Source organism: Triplophysa dalaica, chromosome 13, assembly GCF_015846415.1.
Source record: "Triplophysa dalaica isolate WHDGS20190420 chromosome 13, ASM1584641v1, whole genome shotgun sequence".
NCBI classification, from domain to species: Eukaryota; Metazoa; Chordata; class Actinopteri; order Cypriniformes; family Nemacheilidae; genus Triplophysa; species Triplophysa dalaica.
Genome location: NC_079554.1, coordinates 19280665 through 19303705, shown reverse-complemented (window position 1 = coordinate 19303705; position 23041 = coordinate 19280665). Strand labels below are relative to the sequence as shown.

At 36.9% G+C, this 23041-nt stretch overlaps 1 protein-coding gene across 1 annotated transcript in view; it reads left to right on the top strand.

The window, feature by feature from the left end:
* The window catches only part of slc35f1 (solute carrier family 35 member F1), a 50515-nt gene that overhangs the window by 6284 nt on the left and 21190 nt on the right, over positions 1-23041 (top strand). The window contains exon 2 of the mRNA XM_056765325.1: positions 16594-16769. Coding sequence (XP_056621303.1) covers positions 16594-16769 — 176 coding nt within the window. The remainder of the gene's footprint in view (positions 1-16593; positions 16770-23041) is intronic.

Sequence of the window (23041 nt, the reverse complement as noted above, 5' to 3'; positions counted from 1 at the left end):
GTTGTAAAATGGTCTTGGTGACTTAGGAGTCCTCTTCAGTTCCCATAACTTGTCACAGGTTCAGGTTTAAAACGCTTTGTGAAATACTCTTAGCACAAAAATTGTAAAATTAGGACAGACACACCCATTATTTTTAAGAGTTTCTCCTAAATCAGCAAGTTCGTAGCTTCTTTTAGCCCGTAAGATGTTTTGTGAATACAGGCCCAGATGTATAAGAACTCCTAGTTTATCTTGTGTATTCTTTTGCCTTTGTGTTAATATGTTTCTACTTTATCGGCCATCAGATTGAGACTAAGAAAAATGTCTCAAGAATCTTCCAACAGAACTGCTGAAGTGAAGATGGAAGCACTGGGTTCTGATTTGTCTTTGGTTTCTGGTTGTGTTTGGGACATCAGTGATGTCTTTTCATGACAAACCGAACAAACGTTTTCCTGTCTTTTAGTTGTTCATCAGAAAGTTGCAGCAAAGTCAAATATGAACATTGGATTGATGGATGAATCCCTCTAGTGAAATGCGATTAATTGAGGTGAATGAGATTAAACGAGTGTCTGGTTTTCTCCGTCTGTGAATGAAGGACACCATGGATTCAATTTGCTTTCACATGAAGGGTGTGAGGAATGCAGTATGTCGAAGAGAGAGCGTGCTTTTCATTATACGACCTCCCCTCATCTAACCCAAAGCAAAAAACATTCCCAGCCTCTGCTATTACAGCTAGCCGTATAAAAGAGCCTTTTTTTAAAAAATTGACAAAAAAGTCAAGATGTATCATTTTACATGATCGTTTTCCGCTTTCTTTCTATGACTTGAACATGATGTTTTGCTACATTTTAGGTGAAATGTCTTCCAGATAAATGAGCTCATGCTAAGCTTTGTGAACCGCCTTGACATGTTCATGCTGACATGGCCGGTCATGTGTTCATGTGTTGATGATCATAACCAGTCTTTGAAGTACGGGATAATGAACAGGTTGTTATCGCAGAAATAAGCCCCGACAGTGTGATGAGGACCCGACACAAAGCGGAGGGTCTTGTATCACACTGAAGGGGCTTATTTTACGATAACAACCGGCTGTTTGTAGATTATCCCGCTTATTACACGGCTGCTTGGCACATGAGAAAAAACTGGACATGAAATGTGAACTTACAATATTTTATTAGCTCATTTTTACCAAATGCAGACCTTCCGCAAGGAAAAGCCGCTTACTATACATATCGTCAATATGTTATTAAAAGACATATTTATATTTAATTACTCAAAAACCTGTCAAAATGATTGGCCGCATCCGGGTTACCATTTGTTATTCGTTTTGAGAGGTTGTTATCTGGGAGCTTTAAATGTCGCGTCTGGCCAATCAGAATCAAGCACTCACACGAGCCGTGTAATAAGCTTCAATAAATGGTTTTGGGTGAGCTGTTTTGTAGTTTTCAGGATGTTGTAAACTAAAGCTGCTTATAATTCACTCACGGACAGACAGTGTGTGCATCAGTGCGACGAGAGCTTGAATATTATTCATGCATCACTTCCCTCCTCTTGAAACCTCTCGAGTCGCCCTGACTGATGACTTGACTGATTTCAGTTATTTCAGTGCGCTAAAGTGGCATTTTTATGGTGGATCTACTTTTCATGGAAATTTGTTGTCATATGAAGAAAGGCATCTGTGCATTTGCACCACATAAAATGGATCCTTAGAATTAAACTTGTTATAAAAATGTAAATAATAAAAAGGCAATTTTAATTTTTTTTACATAAAAGAGTTCAGCGTACAATACGTTTTGACACTTTTCAGAGGAAAATATTTAAATTGTTAACAGTTGTCTTTGCATTAGAGAAAAAAAATGAACGTTTAAAATTGCGCAAGAGAAATTGCATTCTTTTTTTTTATAAATGTTTAAATGTGTTTTTGTTTTATACCCAGATAAAAACGTTATTGCTCTGATTTTCCTCTTTTATAGCCTGGAATGTAAATTTTCTTATCTGTTTTCTCCTAGTGTTTCTAGTCTCTTTGTCTCTTCGCCTCATCTATTTGTCTCATCTCTTCTTCTCGTTTCTTAGTGTCATCTCTTCACATTTTTACGTCTTGTCTATTTCTCTCATCTTGTCGTGTCTCGTCTCCTTGTCTCGTATCTTCGTCTCGTTTCGCCTATTTTTGTCTCTTCATCATCAGTGGTTTTTTTTTTCATATGCGATAACACTCCACGTCCATAAAAACAATATTTATCATAAAATGGAAGATTTTTTTCCCTTTCTACCGTAACGGTTTCATTCTGTTAGTAGCACATTTGAAACTGCACCTTCAAGACATTAAACAGGAAAGGTAAGACAGATGTATCTTGTCTTGGGGGTTAATTAAAAGGACCGATCTTCCCCGTTTGTGTTGACGCAGGATTGCTTGTTCATTTCCTAACACAGCACACTTTATTTCCTGTCGCCCAGTGTCCAATAAACAAATGTTATGACAAAGGCATTTCATTGGCATTAGTCAATATCCTCAAGTAGCATCTACAGTAAGTTTGTGAGATTTTATCGATGCATTTAGGCAGCTGTAAAATCAAACGCCCCACTTTGTAATGTTCTGAGATTTGGAATATTAGAGCATTCGTTTCAGCTTAGAAAAAATACTGCCTAATGTAGTCTCTTAGGAAACTCTGAGATGTCAGTCAAAGGTCAATAGAGAGAGGATGTGTCCCTGTAGATGGCAGGACTCCAATTTTCCGGCTCTGTTCCCCCTTTTAACAGTGTCTTCATGACTGCAAGTGAGTGATGTAAGGCGAAGAGCATCCGCACATAATCAAGGCATTGATCGGACTGGACCCTTCTTCTCTGTGCTCTTAGATCACACTTGGAGAAGAGAAGATGGCTTTTCTCACCCTATATCTTAAATGTCAAAACTAATGGACATGGAGCTTTTGTGTACCTATTATTCTGAATGCTTTCAACATTTTATATTGGCATGTTGTGTATGCCATAATATGTGTCCATCGTGTCCTAACGGGGTGAGAAGTGCTGAAATCCAGTTGTTGTCCAACTTCAAAAAGACAATAAGACTGGATGAATATTGTATTCTTTACAGTATTTACTGAATGCATACAGTAAAAGTGTGCATGATCAGTTTTTTTCCCCGAAAGGTTTTAGTAATAAAAAAGGAACGGAAAGGAACACAATCCCATAATGCAATGCACTTCTTCTAGTGCAACAAAATAAAAACCCTTTAACAAATTTAATATTATTTAAGTAATACATTATAGTTTATTATTTGTTTGAACAGAAATGTATGCATTGTTACAAAATGTGTTTAAAAGACTTTTAAATATAATTTTATCAAAAACAACGTTTTGTTATATGTTGTGCAGCATGATGTCACATGACTGTAATTTAGCATACTATTTTTTTAAAAGTGTTTAATATATTTTAGCATTATTTTAAACCATTACAAATTGTTTTAACAATACTATTTTTGAAAAGACAATTGTATAAATTTTACTATTTCCTCTATTGTGGTTTACTGATAGTGTTAACTAGTATTGCATACTTGTCATAGATGATTGAGAATCTAGCTTTGGAACCAATAACCTATAATAAAACTTAACGTCATTCTGTTTGAAAGGTTAATTTACATTCATCTTTTCTCAAAATCACGCATACAACAATGTGCTCTTTATACTGTATATCTGAGTTATGTTAGTCTGGACTGATATTTAAATCGTCCTGTGATGACATCACCAACCCTGTTTCCCCAAGATGCACCTGACAGAAGACCAAGCACCTTTTAGCATGCACAGCGAGCGATTCAGCCTCCACGTCCCAGCCGAGTGGCAAAGCTAAACTAAGCAGCCCCGGATCACGGACGTGGCTTTACTGATGAATAGGAATCTCTAGGGGAGAGCGAGGGGATCGGATCATTGACTTGTGGGAAGTCATTAGCCCACCTGGCAAACCTTAAACCACATTATTATTCTTAGGGTGGTGTTCTCCTCAGCTCTGATGCGTCTGATGGAACGGGTGCATGCAGCCCTATCACTGGTTAATGAGGTTTAGGCTTGACTAACTGCGTCAGGCTTCAGAAGCCACTTGTGAGATTACGGGTGCTTTCATGAGTAAGCGTGAAACATTGCCCGGAGCTTCAGATTAGAAGAAGAGAGAAAAGAAGAGAGGGAGAGGGAAAAGAAAACTTGAGGTTAAAATAAGGTGGAGAAATATTAAGATTTAATTGCATGTTAAAGTCCTAGTGTAATAATAAATTACAATTCTTATTTTTTCATGAAATATTGCAGCGGTTATAGTAAAAAGCTTATCAATGTGGGTCATTTTCTTATAAAATTAATCGACACTCATAATCTTCTCGTCTCAAATAATTACATTTTGATTATTAAAATATTATATTATATCTTCAGTCAGTATAAATATGTTTGTTTTTTCCAAAATGTGCTATAAATCAATCTTGTTTTGAGGACGAAATAGATGGTGATAAACAAGGTTAAAATATGGAATGATGAAAATGTTTTTTTTTGCATTGAAGATCCTCACTAAACTTGTTCATTATGAGCTTGTTCCATAGATTTTCTATGCGGATGATTGGTGTATGGATGTGTTTGTATGAAAAAGGAAATATCATCAGCTCGGAAACAAAGAGAGATTCTGTGTATGTTCGCGAGAGGATGTCAGCCCACACATCAGTTCTGCTGCTTCTGGGTATTTTTAGGCCTGAAAACATTCAGGGAGTCTGTAAAATGAGGGTCATTCCCTGTCAAATTATAATGAGCCTCTATATCACTGTGATAAAGCGATATCTATTGTTACAACGATAGTTTGTGTGAGGAACGGACGCAAAATGAAGTTGTTATCGCCTGATCATTTTCCTCTCCAGTGAGCTGTTAATGGCTGAATGATTTGAGTCAGTAAGTGAATCAAATGAACCCATTGTGATTCAAAAGAGTCATTAGCAAAACAGACACATCACTTTTGTCAGTCCAGGTTGATCATGTAATTATGTAGTAAAAATCGATAGAAATATGTGTTTCATTTGTTTCGGATGGGAAGGCTTTTCGCAGAGGAATATAAAATGTCTCAAACATTTACTCACCTTAAATGCTAAAGATATTTTATAGAGTACGTTTTTTTTATTAGCGACATGTATCATGGTTACGGAATAATAAGAGAGTAATCGTCATTACGAAAACATGTTGTGTATTTGTGAGGTGAATGTGGGCTTCAAATCCTTAAGTTTATAGTCGTTGGTGTTATTAGGGATAAATGGGAAGCTCTTTCTTCTTAAAGGGACAGAAACAATTAAAATTCATTATTGTCATTATTTACTTTATTTGCAGATCGGTTTAAAGTTTTGTTCGGATGAACACAGAGGAATGTATTTAAAAGATTTGAAGATATTTGGTTGTAGATCAGTTCTTGGCCACCATTTACTCCCATAGAAGGGAAAATTGCTTTGTTAATGTATTTGTTCTGTTGAACAAAATATAAGATATTTTGAAGAACGTGGGAAAGCAAAGCGTTCTGGAGCACTTTTGACTACCATTGCAATTTTTCCTACTATGGTAGTCAACAAAAATACAACAAAAAGATTGATATTGAAACCAGACAAGACTCATATGAGGTGACAAGACACCAACTAGGGTGCAATTTCGTAAATTTCTTCTCTATATCGCCATATCTGCTTAAAGTTAAATGTTAAACAGACATTTCTTGCAAAATTGTACTTGACAGCTCAGTTTAAAGCATAAATCTCACCATGCGTATACTCACCATGAAATTGACAACTGTTCAAAAGAGTTAACCTCCTTCCCGCCTCAAACAACCTCTCTTCACTTCCTGTCAGAAGTAATTGTGGGAGGGAAGGGAGACTTTATTCTGCGATTATTGATTAGCAGTTGACAACGATCAACTCTCGATGGACGCATCCAACCCGATGGGTCCCGTCCTACGTTTTCTTTAGACATATCAGAAGCCAGTTCACTAAGATATACGTCGCGACATGGGAATAACGAAAATCGCTAATTCCGTTTCATGATCGACTTTACGCTATTATTTGTTTTTTGCACATATTTTTTTATAAGTACTCAAGTTTCTACTTTTAAATGTGTTCCAGAAATATGTGATTCTTCTTATGACCCAGGTAACATTTCAAAACAATAATCGCTACTGTTATCTGCTGTCCTCTGTCGCGCTAATACGTTTTGATTCATAGACTTCTGTACGTGTGATTTAATATACTCCACAATGTAAAAAGTCTCAGTTTATGGAAATGGTCCCTGAAAGGCCTTGTCAGCTGCTAAATTCGATTTGCTAAGTTCTGCCAGCGTGAATCAATACCGTGTGGCAGTCACTGAGGGATACGCTAGTGTGCGAATTAAATATGCCTCTTTTGAAGCAGGTAGAGAGATGAAGGTCTCCTCCAGCGCATACGTATGGTTCAAGCTGACAGCTCAGTGCCGGTTTGAGAACTGATGGGATTTTGGAGGTATTGAGCCTTGAAGGCAGTCGGAGTGTTCGGCCTTACTACTGTGTCGCCGTCACGTTGTCTTTGGTTCATGCACAGATCGTGGATGCATCTTTTCTAGGACGGTAGCTTCCAGTTTGATGAAAGAGGCGTTGCTTGTTGGAAATGTTGCCAGATTGCTTCGCCCGAAGACATATCTGACAGTTTGCATCGTCATGTTCCCTACCTTAAAAACTACACCGCCTTTTTAGAACGAGAGTCTTGTGGGATGATATCTGTGTCGCGTTCACAGGTGGATGAAGTCGGGAAGAAAAATTAATGGAAACATGAAACCAATTTGCATGTAGCCATCAGTGTATTAAAAATGTTTTTGAAAAATGTCCGGTGAAGTTGCAGATGTTATTTTGACAAAGGTCCAAGCTCTCTGTATGCGTAATCTCTCCTCTCCTTAATTTTTAATATGATAGTGCTCCCAGCCTCCCACCGGACCAAAGTATCACTGGTCGATTCTCTGCCGTACCTCCTTCTGTCCGATGCCCCTTAGAGATAGTAGCCGTGTTCTGGAGGTAGCTGTGGAGATTTTGAAGAATGATCATCCCTGCGGTGCTGGTTGACCAGCAGCCGTATAATTCCTGCGTACCTGGCTGACTCGTGCTTTGGGTTTCCAATTGTTGGCGTTTTTCATGAATAATACAACTTCACGTATATAAGCGTCAGTAGTCTGTAGGGGTCCGTATGTGAATTGATCTTTTAGTAAATTATAATAGTCCTTGTGCCCTGCGATGGGTTGGCACTCCATCCAGGGTGTATCCTGCCTTGATGCCCGATGACTCCTGAGATAGGCGCAGGCTCCCCGTGACCCGAGGTAGTTCGGATAAGCGGTAGAAAATGGAATGGAATAATAGTCCTTTGATAGCAGATATTTGTCATATGCCATTCCTTGTATTTCCTTTTGTACGACTATGTGTACAGACTATGTGTGGGCGAGTGTCAGCATGTGCAGATTGTATGTTAAGACCGTGTTATGAAAGCGTTGCCGCAGGGAGAACCCGCATGGCCCTTTTCTCATCTCTCGATTCTCAAACCTCTATGTGGAAAATGTGGCATAACAGAACAAAATCATCGTTTCATTACTTGATTTGTGAAATAATATACGTAATTCTGAACCTGCTTCAGAATAAAGTAAAGTAGGCGAATTAGGGAGTCTTTTCATCAGATGAGAAATATAATGTTGGATTTGAATAATTTACAAGGACAGTATGCATGAATAACTCCCTATTACAGCGTGAAGGCAGGTAAATTATTCATACAATGAAGATCTTGGATTATATAAAAACAGATGAATAATGTTGTCCTATGAAAACATTTAAGGTAAGGAAATACTGTTAACTGAGAGGAATTTATCGCAAAGTGTTAGCATCTGTTAGCATGCTAATCAGAAACGGCACTTATATATCAATCCAAATTTTTTTACAAAAAGTTCTGCATTTGCGTTCTAGAGGCTATGATTTAAAAATACTTTAATTGTAGGTCTTGTTCAAATATTTTCGTAAAGAAATACTTTGCTCTTGACAGAAAATAATTGTCATTTCTCGTGTCAGTAAATTGAAGACACAGGACTCTTACAGCATCAAGAGCATTTTTAAAGTTCTTTGTTCACATACAGATATTTTCAATATATTATTCAGCTCTTCTTTCTTTATTATAACCGTCTGGAGTGAGACACTGAGGTAATTACTTGTCTTCTAGCGAGGAATGAAATGGATTCACCCTTCGGAAACATTAAATTGTACTGAATTCTTTAGAGCCCAACACTTCTGAATGGCACCTTTGTCAGTCTGTTTTTGTCAAGCTGGTTTAATTCAGTTGTGCAGATTTTTCCAAAACATGTGATTCAGTCGACCACTGCATGTTTCTCATTAACCATATGAGCATTTATCATTAACTTATATTTGCATGATCTTCGTTTTCCTTGATGCGTAGATGTCTGAGTCACACTGTGAACGCTGTTGGAGTTTCTGAATTCGTTATGAATCGATGATGTCACCTTGTCTAATGAAGACCTATTTGAATAGTAAATGATAGTAAGTGCTTTTTTCAGCTACGGAATGCATAATGTATCCGGACATAATGATAGTAATCCTAAACATAATTGTGGTATTTTTATGTAAATTTTTTAGATAGTAATCATGTTCAACTCTAATCGTTAAAAATGTGTTACGATTGCACATTGGTGACCTATTTCTACCCCTCTCTTGGCAGCTGATAGCCGGATGTGGAGAGGAGTCAAATAAGAATATAATGTGCTTGCGCGCTATATTTTGCTCTTCTTGGTTATGACACTTTATCAGGATTCACACTTCTAATTAAGTTAGATAAAGCACTGCGGTAAAACATTGATGTCTCCTCATCGGGTTGAAAAAAACTATCACTTTCGGAAGTTCTGTTATGCATGCTGGAGTCCAGTTTGGGTATCATGTGAGGTTTATACCCCAAAGATGCCCAATGGCATCTATAAAAAATCTGATTTTATATATAAGAGACCATTTCAAAATGATTTTCTTTTTTTCTTTTTTTCTTTTTATAGGTATGTGTTTTGTTAAAATTATAATATGTGTTTCACTACTACTAATATTTCTTAAGGCTTCAAAATGTGACTTTTGTGTTCTGTGACAGCTCATGACAATTTTCATTTTTGGATGAACTGTGCCTTTAAAGAAGCAGTACAAAATGTTGATTGATTGACATCGCAGAACTGCAAAACAGGCGAGTGAAGCTCATTTCTCTGATTTGAAAGCATCAGCCCGGCTTGAGTTATGGCCCTGTATGGAGACAATGGTTTTGTGTGTGTGGCTTTACATGAAGGGTTATTTATTTCATGACTGCGGCTCTGTTCGGTGTGAAGTGACCATTGAGCTGTTTTCTGGCAACATGGTTGTCGCACACAATGGCTCTCTGCTGTCCGGCATGCCAACTGAACACAGGCCATGTTGTATGCGGCTTTCTTAAATGTGGTTGGTTTGATTTTGGTGGGAATGTTCAGGTTTCTTCTGACGGGAGTCATGTATGCTCTATTGTGCTGTGTTCAATGCCCAGCTGCAAATTCAGTTTATGATGCAGTATGCGTCAGAATGATTTTCTTGGTGTCTTTGATTATTAAGTACAATCAAACTGGATTTTAACTGGAAGTCTTTTCAACAAATTTTATGTTTTTGCATCAACTCAAGTCAAGAAATGTCATCTTAAGTTAGAGGAACTTGAAAAAGAAAGTTGAAATGACTTGTTAAGCCAACTTGATTAAAATATTAAAATTTTATAAATTCTATACTGGATTTATACCATAAATGCATTTTTCATTCAGATGAAACTTGATATATGTAATTTCAGTATACCCTGCCCTATGTGATGAGCAATAGTCTATAATACATTCTTATTATTCAACCGATTAACTGTGTATGAGATCCTGGACATGTGGAAAAACTTGTAATATCAACCGACCATCTGTTACATCCTTTAGGTACTTGACCTTAACAGGTCTTCATCTGCAGGTCATCATAGCTCAGCAGGCCGAAACAGACTATACTTCCATCACTTTTAACATTAATCTCTGTATAAGTTTTTTTTACAACGGCACACCCAATTGGATTTCTTTGCTGTCCAATTTATAAAGAAAATCGATTAATTTTATTCTTTGCTCTGTCCACACAACAGCTCTGTGTGCAAGGATACACAGAAGGCAACTGATTCGTCGTTTCAGGTTGAGAGTGTCTCCATCCAGGACGGCAACAGGGTTTTCAACGTAGCAATCAAGTCATGGTCGCTTTAGTTCACGGTATCTAAGCCCTCGGTAAAATCCGTCTGTGAGGCCAAACCCTCACTAAGCACAGCTAGACTACCTCTGGATAAAAGAGCTTTTCTCCCTTTGTGAAAAAAATCACTTTGTACTCCCTGTAATCCCTTAGTGAATTAGTTAAATGAAGCATGGGCTCTCTGATACATACAGCAGAGCAGAGCAGAGCGAGGCCAGCCGGGGTTACGGAGACCCCACAGGGAGTCGACGCTGGTTTCAAGCTTCTTGTTGAAACGGAAAATTATGAGCAACATCAACAGTGCAGATTTCAAACCATTACGTCTCTAATTGCATTTTGAAACATCACAGATTACAGCAGAAGGTCATCTCCAAGACAGGATATTAGATTTCTGTGTCGTGAGCACATGAGCACATGTAATGGGTGCTCTCCAAATAACTTGTGGAACAAAAAACAGAAGAAGCAACAGAAGTGGAAAAACATGTTTTCTCCCAGAATCCTTTCTGTCTATTATTGTCATTTATGTGTATTGTTGATTATAGCTTCGAATTGTCATCTTTTGACTGTTTATTATTACTATAGATGATTATTATATTATTTTTGAGAGATTATTAGCCAATCAGACCAATAATAGGATATCTTATTTATTGGTTGTATAAAAATGTATAATCTGCAATAGTCCATTAAAATGATTAATCAAAATAAAAGCATTAAACCATGAACATTGTTTTTACTGTATAATATTTTCATGTCTGAATGTTGTAATCGTAATGTTCTAGATTGGATCATAAGTTTAAATGGCATTATTCATTTTAAATTTAATTATAAATATACATATTCATTTATATATTGTTCAATAGAATACGTTTTATCATTATGTTCTTTTATATATTAAATATGATTCAATACAATTTAATCAGGGTCAGGGTTTGGCTGATCGGACCATTAGTGTAAATAGCATTATCATTTAATTATTTACATATTTATTAATTTCATAATTTATAGATTGTTTAATAGAATATGTTGAAGGTTCATGGGTTTTAATATGTTAAATTAATTATAGCAATAAAAAAATAAACAAGGTCAGGATTTGGCTGAATGGACCATTATTATTATGCCGTTATTTATTTTTAATTTATCACATTTATTAATTGTATAAATTACTTTTTGTTCAATAGAATATGTTTAAATGTTTAATAGAATGTTTAAATTATTATATATACAACTGCTTATTTTTATATTATATTTTAATACAATACAGTACAATAAAATACAATATCTGGGTGTGGTACAGTAGAGACTTTATTGATCCCATGTAGACCCAAAAACATGTTAGAGGTTGCCATGTATTCTGAAGAAGTTCAATCTCAATGTGTTCATCAATATAAATGATATATATTTTACCAGATTTTGTAAATGCGAGTAAAACAAATTTGTGGTGCTGCATTAAACTATGAAACACTACTTGGTAATGAATCATAGACTGAAAGGCACTACAATAAAGCACAAGAACAGTGAGCAGTAAATCTCTGCCTCTGCCGCTCCACTCCTTATCCTTTTTTAACCTAGCAGGGTTCTTGTCTTCCCCAGGCAAGGAGCTGCCTTGAATGTGAATGAAATTAGTTCTTGATGTATATTTACCCTAGAGGAGACTTTCGTATAGGTCATCCAACTGATCTTTATTGATCTGGACCGGAGTAATTTGAGAGAAAATTATGTTTGATTGGGCCTTCAGAGTTTGTATGGAGTGGAGACCCGATGAGGAGATGCCCGAAGATACAAGTGAGGAAAAAATCAATGCTTTAACATTCTTTTCTAACAGTGGCTCCGTAAATAAGGTTTGTAGCTTTTCACTTGCCACTTTCAAAGACGGTCTGCCAGAGTAGATTTCCAGATAGATAGCACGTTTGCTGGAATGAATTTAAAGCTTTTTTCCACAGTTAGTTCAGAGAAGAATGGCAATCGACCTTCGTTGTAAAATGGAGCCTATTGATCACATAATCTATTTGAGCTCTCCATCAATTGATCCAAGTTAGAACGTTAAAGCCACTTCTGTGGTAAGACTTTGTGTTGATGTGTGAATGAGTTCAAGTCGCCTTAACTGTAAGGTATGGAAAGTTAACACCATGACAATAATGACATATTTAGATTTTACATAAGAGAAAAAAATCTTTCACGCATTTGCCAAAAAGTATGATGAGAAAAAAATGCCATACATCTTCTCTTTACTGTAACATCTAACATTTAAATCTTTTACGTCCCGCTTTGAGTTCTGAGGTGGCAGATGATCAGCGTCTTCGAAACATTTACATTTAGTCATTTATCAGACGCTTTTATCCAAAGCGACTTACAAAGAGTTTAGGGAGCAATAAGTGATATGTCATACAGGAGCAATAATAAAATAGGTGCTATTACAAAGCATCTGGTTTGATCAAAAGCTAGACTACTACCTGTTGAGAGAAAGAGAGAGGGTTAGGTTATTTTTATTTATATATTTGTCTGTCAAGTATTCACAGAAGAGATGGGTTTTATGTAGTTTTTTTATGTTGTAAGAGATGTGGTTGACCGGTACGAGTTAGGAAGAATGTTCCACCAGGAAGGATTTGTGAAGGAGAATCAGCGGGAAAGCGATTTACTGCCCTTATGAGAAGGCAGGCCGCTGGTTTGCAGAAATTATGGTTCTTGATGGAGTGTAGGAGTTTAGGAGGGTGTGAAATTATGCTGTTGCAAATCCAGTTATAGTCCTGTAGGCAAGCATTAGTGACTTGAATCTGATACGGGCTTCAACCAGTAGCCAGTGGAGAGAGATGAAAAGGGGTGTCACATGAGCCCTTTTGGGCTGTTGGAAGATGTGCGTTCTAAACCAGCTGGTGCGGTTTAATAGCCTTTGCAGTAAGACCAGCAGGGGATTTGAGCCACATGCTCAGTGAGATAGGGTCTTACCTTTCTAATGTTGAAGAAGGCATATCTGCATGAACGCGTTGTATTTGCAATTTGATCATTGAAGGACAGCTGTTCATCAAATATGACTCCGAGGTTCCTGGCTGTTTTTGGAAGGAGTGAAACCGTATTAGAAATCATTCAAAACTCAAAACCCTCACATTCAGATTGTAATCTAATTTATTTCCTCCTAAGCCATTCTGGACCGAGAAAGTTGAATAATAGATGCATTGCCTCGAATCTAGATGCATAATGATAAGCCTCCTTGAAGGTGTGAGCGTCTCGGCAGACTTCAGTTTGTCAGTTATGTTTAATTTGCTTCATAGGCTACTGGTCTGTGAAAAAGAGAGCTGGCGTTGAAAAACTTGAGACATTTCTTCATTTTTATTTTTCATTCATCAACCCCCTTTATGTTTATCACTGGGTTTTCCACATATTTACAAATATGAAGTATTTAAAAGTGCTTGACAACTTTTGATTGTTTTCTTAAGAACAGCAAATTTGGACATCTGAGATTTCACAAGGACAGCGACAAAATGCTGAATAATTGAAGATACATTAAAAAATCAAAAATGCATATTACAGTGGGTTTAACTAACCCAGAATATGGTTATATTTGACCCAACAATGGCCAGCATTTCGGATTGAAACAACCCAGCATTGCATCATTTATAACCCAACGCTGGCTTCAAATAACCAAACAGTTTTTAAATGTGTAAAATGATTTTCAGTGAAGAAATGTTGTGTTAAAGATTTTTACTTGTTACTTTTTTACCTGTTACCTTTTCTTGTCATCTCTTGACAAACATTTATCATATTTGTCTCAGACGCCTGTGTTTTATGGCCCGGGGAGCTCCACACAAGATGCATTTCTGTGCTCATTGTGTCCTGAGCTGTTTTTCGGTTTACCTCAGCAGAAAAATTGTTTACTGGTTTTGCTCTTTTGCACATCCGTATCACATCACTTGAGGTTAACAACGCACCAATACAACACAAATCCGTTCATGTATGTGGTGAATACGCAGCCAAGATGAAGAAAAGTGACACAAACACAAATAGTTCTTCATGACTTTGAGAAGCCATCTGCTGTCTGTAGAGGACTGAAGTGACCGGTCACGAAATTCAGCATCCATCATGCCAGGTGACACTTTCTGAAAATACCACCAGAAACTCTTCAAAATAACATTTTATTTCTTAACCAGATGGTTGGTGAAAAGAGAAGTTTAATCTTTAGGGAAAAAATGTGTCAAAAAACCTTTTTTTTGATTAAAAGTTAAAATAAAGAATCTTTGTGTCTCATTTTTGGACATTTCTACCTTTTTTGTATATGTGAAGGGCAGGAAAGCTTACACGATGATCTTAATATCAATTTTGTTTGGTCCTTGTCGCTCTTTCAGCTCTATAATGAAACAAAGCACCTTACAAGAGCTTTAAACCAAATTCATATAAACTCCCGTCCAGGTAATGCCTCTCGGGGCAATGTTACATAGACCAAAAAGAGAGAAAAAAACCCTCTACATATTTCATCTTAAACACAACCGCTTCAGATGAAAGCAAATTGGTTTCTATCTAAATGCAAATTTTTACCTTTTTGGTGATGTTGCGGAAAGAGAGCTCACATGTGTGTGTTTTGGGCCTTTCTGAGACACATTAAAGCCCTCGACCACGTGTTACATTTTCAATATTTAATCTACACCGTCAGCGACTGATGGGTTTGTTCTTAAAAAGTTTAACACTGACACAGAGGTATTAAATAATTTATGCCGTGATATTTGCTGCAGTATTATTAACCTGGGGTTTTATGTATAATGGTTGTTTAATTTGAATAAGAATTTTGTTGAGTCACTGAGTCAGGATTGAATAGATAGAAAGTTTTACAATATTATACCATATAGTAAATATTAAAATGTCATAAGAATCAAATGAATTTTTGCACACCAGTCAGTATTAATGCCTAGATAGATTTTAAGCTTTGGTCATTTTGATTAAGTTTTTTGAATTGTATTGAACTACATTATTATATATCTTATTTTAACATAATGTTGGAGTTAAAATTTGTAATGTGTGAGGAAAATGTGACATTCGAAAGCTTTTGGTCTTGAATCTTGTGGTCTGAAAATGTCTACAAATCCTCTGGGAAAGAGATGTGAGACATCGGATATCTGCTCCATCAGTTTAATACGGCTATTGTGATATTGAGCATCGCTCATTTTCCAGCAGAACCAATGAGGAACTGAGGACTAATCGAACCTTTATTGATCTATAACATCTTAACGGTGCATTTCCATATTCCATGATGAAGTTCAATCAAAAATACAAATTCTGTAATTTAACATGTTGTTCTAGACCTGTATATGACTCTTTAGTTTGTGAAACACAAAAGAGGATATTTTGAGAATTGTCTCAGTGGTTTTGTGTACAATGGAAGTCAATGGTTTGTGTTTTTATAACGCGGCGTCTCTTTCATCTTGCTGTTAGTTCTATTTGGAACTAACCTGTGTGTTGGCTCTGTTTGTTACCCATGTGGTGGGTGTGTGTGGTGGGTGATTTGGTATGCGCCGTGTTCACTGAGGAGTCGAATTGAGTTTTTGAAGAAAGGTTAGGTCTCCTGCTTTAAGCCCAGTTGATTGGCATTTCATTCCCTCACGCGGTTCCATGCGCGTTTCCCCGCTTTCAGAGCTGTGATCTGACCAATTGGACTGTCACACTCGGACACACACATATTCACAATTAAACATGACCTGTCACATCCGCAGACCTGAGACCGGCCCTTTCTGTTAACCGCCACCTGTAACTAACCGTCAGCTGATTTCAGGTCTGTCAAACCGATTTGATGAAATACAGGAAGCTTGTTTATGAATCGTGGTGACAGCAGGTGTGAATTTACCTTTACAAACTTGAAGTGATAGTTTATCCAGGAATACAGATTCTGTCATCATTTACTCACCGTAATGTCATTTCATTCAAACCTGTATGACTTTCTTCTCCAGACACAAAAGAAGATATTTTGAAGAATGTTGTTTACGGGCTCCCATTCACTTGCATTGGTTTTGTGTCCATAAATAGGGGTGAATGGAAACCAATGCTGGTGGGTTGCCAACTGACATCAAAGAATCTTCTTTTGTGTTCTGCTGAAAAAAAGGTTTATTATGAAAAACACAGACTAGAAGTTACCTGCGGGCACGTGCGTTCGTCTATATCTTTACAAATGAGTTACAAACAGTGTCTTTCTTAGCATCATACTTGCATAAAAACATGATTTTGTCGTTATATGTGGTGACTTGTGTAAGTGTAACGTGGTGTTGTCACATGGATATTAAAAATGTCCTGTGGTATATTCTCTTTTTATGTTTTAATGATGTCATGCTGACTCCTGGTCCTGTCCGTTCGCAGGGAACTCATTCTCACGCTGGCACTGGGTCAAGTTCTGTCGCTGCTCATCTGTGGAATCGGTTTGACCAGCAAGTACCTCGCGGACGATTATCATGCCAACACTCCTGTGTTTCAGAGCTTTCTCAACTATATCCTGCTGTTCCTGGTATATACGACAACACTTGCCGTGAGACAAGGTAAGACAGCCGTCCTTACAATGCTATTTGTGTGGTTATTAACTTTGTTGAATGAAAAGAGTATATACGGAAAGCACCTTTTATGTGAAGACTTTCCCCCATTTAACGTTTCGAGCTAATTTAAAAACTGACATATATTCTATTTTTAGTAAGGCTAATTTATGTTCCTGAAAACTGTATGAATGTCCTGTAAAGGTCATATTTATTTCCAAAAGGTTACATTTACATGATCTAAAGTAAGTGAATGCAGGCAAACATTCTGTTCTTTATTCTCTGTAAACGACCATTTGTTTCTTAAGAAACCATGTGGGGAAGCATAATCATTTGTGTAGTCTCTAAACGTTTTCATTTCACGACTGGATGGTGACTCAATAGAGATGTTGTGCTTCGTACCCTTGTTATGTTTCTCTTTAATTGAATCTTGTGTTAAAGGATCAGTTCGGACTTTCTGTCATATATCCTTGGATGTCTTTGGTCACAATTTTTTCATGGAACACAAAAGGAGTTATTTTTAGCAGGACGTCCAAACCGCTTTTTTCCGCAGCGAAAGTAAACGATTACCGAAGACTTAATAGCCTGTTATCTGTCACCTGTTCCGTATACGGGACACCTAAGTTTGCATCAATATTTTGCATGTAATTTCTAATCGAATCATGACAAACCATATATCATTGGAAAGGTCTACGACTCTAGAATACAGATTTGTGTTTTTTAAAATAATGTATGTAGGGAGAGTAATTGATTCTTTTTAATAAAGAGTGTGCTTAGATTTTTTGTTATCCTTTTGCGACCCGTATTTTTTTTATGTATTTTTTAATCAAAGAAAAACAAAAACTTTTTTTATTTATTTTTTACTATAAACCTAACAACATACCTTTAATTTTTTTGTGTGTGTGTTTTTTAAGCAATAATTAGCTACGAGATTGAGACCAATCGTAAGTCTGTATTCCAAGGAATTCATGAGTTACCGCCATTTTAGTTTCAACATGCATTTTCATGTGTAGGCTCAAAAAGGGCTCCGACAGTTTTTTTATAAACAGATTTTTAAAGTCCCTGTGAACAGGAAGTTGCGATCGTTTTTACTTGAAATTTTTGACGCATTTCCGAGTGAAATGGAATTTTGAATGAGAAAATAGTGGGGGTCGCTTTCGTTTTTCTCTACGAGGATGTATGAAAACAGCCGTTGCGTTTTGAAATGGAACTGGCAGCAGACTGACAGGTGAAGGGGCGGAGTTAACAGATGCCCGTCCAAGCCGTCTAACATAGGTCATCTAAGATGGATTGTCACTACAGGACAGAAGTGCATTTTCAGATTTTAACTAAAGATTATGAGGGCATCCCATTTTAAAAAGGGAAGGACCCACATTGATATTGATATTTACAATAAACGCTGCACTATTTTATAATAAAAATGCATGAGTTGTATGGTTCATGATGCTGTCTGATAAACATCTTCTTTAATAGAAGAAAGTTAGGATGAAAGGGTGAAAGTAAAATGAGGGAAAGTAAAGGATGACAGCGTTATTTCTGGGTGAACCGTCCCTTTAATGTGTCCACATGATGATTTCTGGCATACTTTCAGCGGGCTAAGAATAGATATGGAAAAGAGCCGTGTTCTGTGCCGAGAAATATGCCAACTCACAGTCTATTAATAACACAGGCGTGAAATCCTTACTTTTTGCAGAAATCAGTTGGTTTAAGATCAGAACTAGATTAATAGGGAAATGTCAGGAATACTTAACCCATGGTCTGCGACAATCCGTGGCCTCATATTTTTGTACAACGCTTGTATGACTGTATATTTGATCGTTTTCCCAGATTGTAGCGCGTGGTTGTCCATGCGAGTGCTTCTCAGAAATTGGTTATTTCAAGCACGGCACCCCGTGCGAGCCGCAGGGTAGACACGTCCAGGCAGCTCCTTGCCAAATTGGCCCGCTCCCTTTGTTCCACCCCAGTGACCAAGCATTTCTGTTGGAGGCCTCAGTAAACACAGCCACACGCTACAGAAAGTGGGCAGGCTTCAGGATAACAAGAGAGTAGCGTGATCGCTGTCAGTCGGCCCGTGTCCACGAGCTCCTGCCAAACAGCGATCCTTATCTTCTGCAGTCAGACAGCGTAGAAGCTGTCATCTTACAATAGCCATGGTAAAGTGAAACTTCCTTTTCTCATTACCGTACCTTCCTCTCTTCTCTATTCACCTGTTCAGTGGATCTTGTAGATGCTGTGACCCCTGCTCTCAGTTTAAATTGGATTTAAACCACCGAGGTGTAAAATTGTAGGAGAACTTTAGGGCACTGTCCATGAATACAACCATAGATCAACTATTTTGAAAGAGTCAATATACATCTGCGTATTTTAAATATGATTTTGTGTTATGAATGACTTGATATTGAAATTATGCGTTTATAATAACGGATCGTAATTTAATAATGATTTATTTCATACCTGACAAGTATGAGTGTCTTGTCTATGTTTTAGTTGTAAGATTCCAGTTGACCGCCAGCATAAGTTTTTGACGTGTATGATAACAGGCATAAGGTGTGAACGTTTATTTTTGGGTGTAAACGTTATAAAACCTGCTAAAATGCTTTGTGCCTAGTTTATTTAGCTTATTTTAAGAAACAAGTTTATTTCATGACTCAAATACATCACGTTACTCAGAAACTGACAAATGCCCAAATAAAAACATTACTGGTGGGCATCTTTATACAATACAATGGCACTGACATAATTTAAGATGTTTTAAGGCGAGTTATTTTCAGTTAAGACTGCTCAAACATTCATTTTAGTCTGGGATTAGCCTTAAACCTTGTCTGTGAAACCAGGCAATAGATCAGGCTTAATATGTCTTCATTGTCTCTCTCTCTCTCTTTTGCACAGGTGAAGACAAACGTGATTTTCGGTACAAATGTGATTAGACAGTAATTAGAGATGAAATGTTAATGCTGATAGCTGACAGGAATGATTCAAGCAACAGTTTTGCTCCGCCATGCGTTATTAAGCCTGAATTATTTTACAGCAAATTCAGAACACTGCGCTCCGCAGATCTGAGCAGATATTAAATATACATTGACTACCTTTCAATACGTTCAGAAAGTAGCTTGAGGCGGTCAAATGACCACCTAGAAACCTACGCAAAACTACCAGCATTTTTACTGACTATATTTCATCCATTATACTGTGTATAATATACATTTGTGCATGGCCAAAGGAAATGTGCAATATGCTTTTGTATGCTGGATATTAGCTTCTGGGTCAAATCCTGACCGATGGCAAACCTTTCTTGGTTTGTTAGTGCTCTGAGATGATCACAATCTTTAGGCTTCTGCTTGTCAAGTCACTTTATGAGGATCTACTGCAGGTTCTCTATATGGGATTGACATCTGGGGAGCTTTTGAGCAATAATTTAAACTGCGTCAGATCACACTGCATAATAATCTTAAAACAATGTGAATAGCACCACAACAGCTTAAGCAGGGACTTTGCAAAACACAGCATTTATGACACTGCCCATACTTTTGGCCACGACCATACATATACAGTATATACACAAGTGTATGTGAATAGCCTACTCATTGTGAGAACACACATTGAGTCAGAATAGCTCTTGTGCCAACAGGACAATGTCTGCCCAGCATATTGCTCTCTTTCTTTGTTTCAGGAATAGAAAACAAATGAAATTGCGTGCCAGAACTCCACTTATCAATCTGTCAGCGCTGCGGCATGGCTACCAAGTGGACACCGGCAAAGTGATTCGAGAACATGGCAATAATGATTATAAAAAAAAATGAGGATTGTGTGTGAAAGTCAAGTTTGTTTGCTTCAAAATTACATCTACGCTTCGTTCAAACTCATTGTTCACTTTTTTGTTTTGGCAGTATATGACCTTGAAATTTAGTTACTGTAATATCTTCATGTTCTGTTGTCCCGTTCATCTTATTTGTCTGATTGAAATAGTTGTTTGTTGTAGTTGAAGATGAGACAAACATGAGAGAATTGTTCAAGTATATTAAAATTAAAAATGTGGAATTGGATTAATTCGAGGAGAAATTTATTTTTATTGCAAACTTTTCATATCTCAGATGTGACATTGTTGACTCTTCTTTTACACTTTAATAGAGACATTTGTGAGACTTCTGATTATGTTTCTTACAAGACCTAGTTGAGACGCAGGAGATGCAAGTAAAAGTTCCCATGTAATCTCATCGATGTCTTCGGTGAAATAATTGAGATGTTACAGAGATCTGTGATGTTCTAAATATATAAAAGATTTTTAATCATAAAATGTCTTGGAAGTATGCATCAAGTATGCCACTTGGAACAGAGCCTGCTGTATGTAATATCATTTACTCAACAACACTTGGTCTTGAGCTGGAGGGCGTGTCAAGACACAGCCACGCCCCCACGGTAACATTATTACTATCATAATCTGACAATAGAGCTCGCTTGTACAACTCATACAGTAATTGTAACACCATCCTAGAGAGCTGCATTCAATAACCACATTAATTCATAAATTCTATTGATTTCATTCTGTTGAGATTTGTTTCATGCTGACGTATACATACGAATAGAGAGTTTGTGAAGTGCATATTGCGTTTATTTCAGTGCTTGATTTCCTGGTGGATTGCTACAGTAAAACTACTTCTCTTTGCTTATGTTTTCACAGAAACATGCTTTTGCAAAATTGTTTTGGATAAGCATTTATAGATTTTGTAACTCAAAATGAAACTTCTTCCATTATGGTGCTTGATGGGAAAGAATGCTAATGGTTTTATTGTCGTGAGGTCACATGAATCAAATCAACACCTTTTTTTGTCATGAATCCACATTTGTTGATATATAGCAATTTCACTAAATTGTTACTTTGTGTAACATGGCATCATTTTGTAATCCACAAATCACTCAGATATGTCCAAAGATGTAAACAAAATACACTTCAATTGTGTTATAATATATATCATATATGGCATGGCTGTGTATAGGCGGTTTCAGCCGCAACAACATAAACAAACATTATGTGGTTCAAACGTAACTAAAATAATTTATTACAATTAACATACAATCAATTATTAATATAAATGAAATATAAAATTGTTATATTATTAGCCACTAGGCCGACCGATAACCAAACACAGATCGGAAGTTAACTCCAGGTAGGCGTGTGCGTCCTATGAAGTCATAAGTAGATTTATCTCCTAAGGTATCTAGTGCAAGGAATGCTGGGTAAAGTGTGAGGTCATTGCACGTGATTACCAGTGAAAGCTTCTTCATTGGGTTTTTAGAGGCCAGCTGTATGCACTTCTTCTTATTGACACAGATTAGAAGTGTTGAGACAGCAAGAGCGAGGAAGGAGATGAATTGTTTGCATTGCTACAATGCTAGGCTCTGTCCTGGACAGATAATCAATAAACTGTGTTCACACAATGATGCCGTGAGTATGAAGCCATACACGGCCACACACACTTGCATTGCATCTTTTTGCTTGCAAGTCTGTATAGTAAAGCATACAAAACCAGTCGTAAATGGCATGGGATATTTGCAACAATAGCCAACTCATTGTATGGGTCGAAATGATTGATATTTATTTTATGCCAATAAACGTCATTAGTATATTAAGTAATATGTTTTGTAAGTGATCAAGTTTTTTTTTGCTGTACAGCATGGATAGCGATAGCACTCCTATCATGCTCAAAATGACAAAAACACGAATTGACACAAAAGTGCAGTAATTTCACCAGAAATGCATATAATTGGTGTATACTAGAATTTAATTTATTTATGTTATGTGTTCAACTAAGCAATAAAAGCTGAATAAAATCTTGCGTAGTACAAATATTCTACAGTGTTTATATTGCGTGAGGAAGGTGCAAGCAGGTGGTCCAGAAAGTACAAGACGGCAGCGCGATGGATGACACTGGGCTAATTATTGAGTTAGAGAAATACAAAGTGATTTATGACCGCAGGAATGTTTTTATAAAAACCTGAATGCTAAAGAAAAGGTATGAGAGGCCACTGGATGGGATGGTAAGTTATTTTGAACTCTTTTAACAGGCTAGGCTAATATAAATTCACCCTCCTAACCTCAAAACTGCAGATAAAATATAATTTAAATAGTACGACTTGAAGTCTACTAAATATATAGAGTAACAAAATCCCTTTGCTTTAAACTGAGGTTATAAATCACTATTTTTCTTACGCATAACCTAAACTCCACACATTTTTTCTTGCTCAATTAAATTCTTGTTCAATTCAATTCATGTCCTTTTTTT